This window comes from Mesoplodon mirus (assembly GCF_964341445.2).
Source record: "Mesoplodon mirus genome assembly, chromosome: 4".
Classification (NCBI taxonomy): domain Eukaryota; kingdom Metazoa; phylum Chordata; class Mammalia; order Artiodactyla; family Ziphiidae; genus Mesoplodon; species Mesoplodon mirus.
In genome coordinates, this window is record NC_138979.1 from 180,017,941 (window position 1) to 180,024,435 (window position 6,495).

General features: G+C 59.0%; 1 protein-coding gene across 1 annotated transcript; it reads left to right on the forward strand.

Moving 5' to 3' along the window:
- Positions 1-655: 655 nt before the first annotated feature.
- LOC309802959 (germ cell-less protein-like 1) lies at positions 656-2,661 on the forward strand (the record flags this gene model as incomplete). Its single annotated transcript, XM_082618805.1, is given in 3 exon segments — positions 656-934; positions 1,381-1,419; positions 1,423-2,661. Coding segments are annotated over 3 exon segments (1,557 nt in total).
- Positions 2,662-6,495: the final 3,834 nt, after the last annotated feature.

Sequence of the window (6,495 nt, forward strand, 5' to 3'; positions counted from 1 at the left end):
CCCACCTGGTCGAGTCGTCGCCATCCTGGCCACAGCCAGCATGTAGCAGCTGGACGAGGTGATTCGGCAGTGCGGGGAGGTCATGAAAGTGACTGTCCGTGCCCAGACCGTGTGCAGCTACGACTACTCTGCTGAAAGCTACGGGCTCCACACCGTCAGGACCATGTGTCTTCAGTGGCTGCTGGACAACATGATGACCCAGTGTAGCGAGCAGCTAGTGCGAGAAGTCAGCCTGGATCTCATGAAAGAGGTCATTGCCTCTTCAGAGCTCTTGGTGATGGGGGTGGAGATGGACGTGTACACCATGCTGAAAAAGTGGATGTTCTTGCAGCTGCAGCCGACATGGAGGGGCCCGCGCATGGCCCTATTGCCTGACACGGACTCATGGTTTGCCAGGTCCAGGAGGGATTCGGAGGGCACCCCTTTCCTGGAGACCGAGCAGGGCAGAGCCTTCGTGCCAGGGTTCCAGCAGCTGCGGTTTGCCTACATAATCTGCGACCCGACGTCAGCACTCGTCATCCACCAGCGTGCGCTGATCCCAGCCGCTAGGTTGTGTCCAGTGTACAAAGAGTGTTTTCTTGGCCCCCTCTGGGCTAAGCAGACCAGAGAGCTCTGGCCCGTGGACGTCTACGGGTCCGACTCCCAGGGGAACAGCATGCGGTGCGGTGGCCAGCTCCACAGGCACAAGCAATGCAGCTGGCGGTGGGAAGGCTTCAACTTCAGCTGGGACCTGGTGGTGTGCTACGCCAACCAGCACATCATTTTCTGGTACAGCGCGCCCAACAACTCCTACAGCCTCGGGGTCAGCCTACTCGAGCAGAGAAAGGTCGCGTGCCGCCTGCGCCTGTCCTCCGTGGACAGGGATGGGAGAGCCGTTTTCAGGAAGGACACAGGATACCAGAGGCTTTCCCTGAGAGAGGATCAAGGGCTAGAGGTAAGGAACCTGGAATACCAATACGTGGTTTTCCCCATCAATGTGGCCTGTAACTTCCTGTACCTCCACTGAGAGGGGTGTTGCCCAGAGTGAGGACCCGTGCAGTATCTCATGTGGCTTAGCATGGCGTCCTCTGGCGAGACCGTTAGAGGAAACGTCCTAGTACTCAGCAGCACTCTGGGCTGAGCTCGTGCCCGGGCCAACGGCGCCTGGAGAGGAAGCTTGTCCACTGCACCACTGAGGTATAGGCCATGGGAGCACGAAGCAGTCAGATGCCATGGCACTGGTGGGGGCGTGACCCAGAGGAGCCAGGTGCCACTGGTGGGGAGGAGGAGGCAGTAGTGGCAGAAAGAAAGGAACGGAAGGAGAGTGAAAAGGCCAGACCCGCCGCTCGTCAGTGGAGCCACAAGCGGAAGAGAGGCCCATGGGGGCCGCTCACAAAAAAGCCCCACCGGAAACGTGCTGAAGATCGTCCAGGGTCCGTTTAGGGGGCACTCGTCCTGAGAGGAGAACAGAGCGACGTGCGGATCAGCGCACTGGGGGAAGAGTGGAACTTACATAGGATCTACTTGTGCCAGTCAAGGTACTTTGCTAGCATGTTCAGGGGCGCCTGGCGGGAGACAAACATGGATACTATTGAGTCGCAGATGCCTGACGAGAACATTGATCGTGAGGCACTGCACGAGGCTTTCGGTGCCCTGGACCGAGGCTCCATTTTCATCCCACCCGGTCGAGTCGTCGCCATCCTGGCCACAGCCAGCATGTTGCAGCTGGACGAGGTGATTCGGCAGTGCGGGGAGGTCATGAAAGTGACTGTCCGTGCCCAGACCGTGTGCAGCTACGACTACTCTGCTGAAAGCTACGGGCTCCACACAGTCAGGACCATGTGTCTTCAGTGGCTGCTGGACAACATGATGACCCAGTGTAGCGAGCAGCTAGTGCGAGAAGTCAGCCTGGATCTCATGAAAGAGGTCACTGCCTCTTCAGAGCTCTTGGTGATGGGGGTGGAGATGGACGTGTACACCATGCTGAAAAAGTGGATGTTCTTGCAGCTGCAGCCGACATGGAGGGGCCCGCGCAGGGCCCTATTGCCTGACACCGACTCATGGTTTGCCAGGTCCAGGAGGGATTCGGAGGGCACCCCTTTCCTGGAGACCGAGCAGGGCAGAGCCTTCGTGCCAGGGTTCCAGCAGCTGCGGTTTGCCTACATAATCTGCGACCCGACGTCAGCACGCGTCATCCACCAGCATGCGCTGATCCCTGCCGCTTGGTTGTGTCCAGTGTACAAAGAGTGTTTTCTTGGCCCCCTCTGGGCTAAGCAGACCAGAGAGCTCTGGCCCGTGGACGTCTACGGGTCCGACTCCCAGGGGAACAGCATGCGGTGCGGGGGCCAGCTCCACAGGCACAAGCAATGCAGCTGGCGGTGGGAAGGCTTCAACTTCAGCTGGGACCTGGTGGTGTGCTACGCCAACCAGCACATCATTTTCTGGTACAGCGCGCCCAACAACTCCTACAGCCTCGGGGTCAGCCTACTCGAGCAGAGAAAGGTCGCGTGCCCCCTGCGCCTGTCCTCCGTGGACAGGGATGGGAGAGCCGTTTTCAGGAAGGACACAGGATACCAGAGGCTTTCCCTGAGAGAGGATCAAGAGCTAGAGGTAATGAACCTGGAAATCCAGTGCGTCGTTTTCCCCATCCATGTGGCCTGTAACTTCCTGTACCTCCACTGAGAGGGGTGTTGCCCAGAGTGAGGACCCGTGCAGTATCTCATGTGGCTTAGCATGGCGTCCTCTGGCGAGACCGTTAGAGCAAACGTCCTAGTACTCAGCAGCACTCTGGGCTGAGCTCGTGCCCGGGCCAAAGGCGCCTGGAGAGGAAGCTTGTCCACTGCACCACTGAGGTATAGGCCATGGGAGCACGAAGCAGTCAGATGCCATGGCACTGGTGGGGGCGTGACCCAGAGGAGCCAGGTGCCACTGGTGGGGAGGAGGAGGCAGTAGTGGCAGAAAGAAAGGAACGGAAGGAGAGTGAAAAGGCCAGACCCGCCGCTCGTCAGTGGAGCCACAAGCGGAAGAGAGGCCCAGGGGGGCCGCTCACAAAAACGCCCCACCGGAAACGTGCTCATGATCGTCCAGGGTCCGTTTAGGAGGCATTCGTCCTGAGAGGAGAACAGAGCGACGTGCGGATCAGCGCACTGGGGGAAGAGTGGAACTTGCATAGGGTCTACTTGTGCCAGTCAAGGTACTTTGCTAGCATGTTCAGGGGCGCTTGGCGGGAGACAAACATGGATACTATTGAGTCGCAGATGCCTGACGAGAACATTGATCGTGAGGCACTGCACGAGGCTTTCGGTGCCCTGTACCGAGGCTCCATTTTCATCCCACCTGGTCGAGTCGTCGCCATCCTGGCCACAGCCAGCATGTAGCAGCTGGACGAGGTGATTCGGCAGTGCGGGGAGGTCATGAAAGTGACTGTCCGTGCCCAGACCGTGTGCAGCTACGACTACTCTGCTGAAAGCTACGGGCTCCACACCGTCAGGACCATGTGTCTTCAGTGGCTGCTGGACAACATGATGACCCAGTGTAGCGAGCAGCTAGTGCGAGAAGTCAGCCTGGATCTCATGAAAGAGGTCATTGCCTCTTCAGAGCTCTTGGTGATGGGGGTGGAGATGGACGTGTACACCATGCTGAAAAAGTGGATGTTCTTGCAGCTGCAGCCGACATGGAGGGGCCCGCGCATGGCCCTATTGCCTGACACGGACTCATGGTTTGCCAGGTCCAGGAGGGATTCGGAGGGCACCCCTTTCCTGGAGACCGAGCAGGGCAGAGCCTTCGTGCCAGGGTTCCAGCAGCTGCGGTTTGCCTACATAATCTGCGACCCGACGTCAGCACTCGTCATCCACCAGCGTGCGCTGATCCCAGCCGCTAGGTTGTGTCCAGTGTACAAAGAGTGTTTTCTTGGCCCCCTATGGGCTAAGCAGACCAGAGAGCTCTGGCCCGTGGACGTCTACGGGTCCGACTCCCAGGGGAACAGCATGCGGTGCGGTGGCCAGCTCCACAGGCACAAGCAATGCAGCTGGCGGTGGGAAGGCTTCAACTTCAGCTGGGACCTGGTGGTGGGCTACGCCAACCAGCACATCATTTTCTGGTACAGCGCGCCCAACAACTCCTACAGCCTCGGGGTCAGCCTACTCGAGCAGAGAAAGGTCGCGTGCCGCCTGCGCCTGTCCTCCGTGGACAGGGATGGGAGAGCCGTTTTCAGGAAGGACACAGGATACCAGAGGCTTTCCCTGAGAGAGGATCAAGGGCTAGAGGTAAGGAACCTGGAATACCAATACGTGGTTTTCCCCATCCATGTGGCCTGTAACTTCCTGTACCTCCACTGAGAGGGGTGTTGCCCAGAGTGAGGACCCGTGCAGTATCTCATGTGGCTTAGCATGGCGTCCTCTGGCGAGACCGTTAGAGGAAACGTCCTAGTACTCAGCAGCACTCTGGGCTGAGCTCGTGCCCGGGCCAACGGCGCCTGGAGAGGAAGCTTGTCCAATGCACCACTGAGGTATAGGCCATGGGAGCACGAAGCAGTCAGATGCCATGGCACTGGTGGGGGCGTGACCCAGAGGAGCCAGGTGCCACTGGTGGGGAGGAGGAGGCAGTAGTGGCAGAAAGAAAGGAACGGAAGGAGAGTGAAAAGGCCAGACCCGCCGCTCATCAGTGGAGCCACAAGCGGAAGAGAGGCCCATGGGGGCCGCTCACAAAAAAGCCCCACCGGAAACGTGCTCAAGATCGTCCAGGGTCCGTTTAGGGGGCACTCGTCCTGAGAGGAGAACAGAGCGACGTGCGGATCAGCGCACTGGGGGAAGAGTGGAACTTGCATAGGATCTACTTGTGCCAGTCAAGGTACTTTGCTAGCATGTTCAGGGGCGCCTGGCGGGAGACAAACATGGATACTATTGAGTCGCAGATGCCTGACGAGAACATTGATCGCGAGGCACTGCACGAGGCTTTCGGTGCCCTGGACCGAGGCTCCGTTTTCATCCCACCCGGTCGAGTCGTCGCCATCCTGGCCACAGCCAGCATGTTGCAGCTGGACGAGGTGATTCGGCAGTGCGGGGAGGTCATGAAAGTGACTGTCCGTGCCCAGACCGTGTGCAGCTACGACTACTCTGCTGAAAGCTACGGGCTCCACACAGTCAGGACCATGTGTCTTCAGTGGCTGCTGGACAACATGATGACCCAGTGTAGCGAGCAGCTAGTGCGAGAAGTCAGCCTGGATCTCATGAAAGAGGTCACTGCCTCTTCAGAGCTCTTGGTGATGGGGGTGGAGATGGACGTGTACACCATGCTGAAAAAGTGGATGTTCTTGCAGCTGCAGCCGACATGGAGGGGCCCGCGCAGGGCCCTATTGCCTGACACCGACTCATGGTTTGCCAGGTCCAGGAGGGATTCGGAGGGCACCCCTTTCCTGGAGACCGAGCAGGGCAGAGCCTTCGTGCCAGGGTTCCAGCAGCTGCGGTTTGCCTACATAATCTGCGACCCGACGTCAGCACGCGTCATCCACCAGCATGCGCTGATCCCTGCCGCTTGGTTGTGTCCAGTGTACAAAGAGTGTTTTCTTGGCCCCCTCTGGGCTAAGCAGACCAGAGAGCTCTGGCCCGTGGACGTCTACGGGTCCGACTCCCAGGGGAACAGCATGCGGTGCGGGGGCCAGCTCCACAGGCACAAGCAATGCAGCTGGCGGTGGGAAGGCTTCAACTTCAGCTGGGACCTGGTGGTGTGCTACGCCAACCAGCACATCATTTTCTGGTACAGCGCGCCCAACAACTCCTACAGCCTCGGGGTCAGCCTACTCGAGCAGAGAAAGGTCGCGTGCCCCCTGCGCCTGTCCTCCGTGGACAGGGATGGGAGAGCCGTTTTCAGGAAGGACACAGGATACCAGAGGCTTTCCCTGAGAGAGGATCAAGAGCTAGAGGTAATGAACCTGGAAATCCAGTGCGTCGTTTTCCCCATCCATGTGGCCTGTAACTTCCTGTACCTCCACTGAGAGGGGTGTTGCCCAGAGTGAGGACCCGTGCAGTATCTCATGTGGCTTAGCATGGCGTCCTCTGGCGAGACCGTTAGAGCAAACGTCCTAGTACTCAGCAGCACTCTGGGCTGAGCTCGTGCCCGGGCCAAAGGCGCCTGGAGAGGAAGCTTGTCCACTGCACCACTGAGGTATAGGCCATGGGAGCACGAAGCAGTCAGATGCCATGGCACTGGTGGGGGCGTGACCCAGAGGAGCCAGGTGCCACTGGTGGGGAGGAGGAGGCAGTAGTGGCAGAAAGAAAGGAACGGAAGGAGAGTGAAAAGGCCAGACCCGCCGCTCATCAGTGGAGCCACAAGCGGAAGAGAGGCCCAGGGGGGCCGCTCACAAAAACGCCCCACCGGAAACGTGCTCATGATCGTCCAGGGTCCGTTTAGGAGGCATTCGTCCTGAGAGGAGAACAGAGCGACGTGTGGATCAGCGCACTGGGGGAAGAGTGGAACTTGCATAGGATCTACTTGTGCCAGTCAAGGTACTTTGCTAGC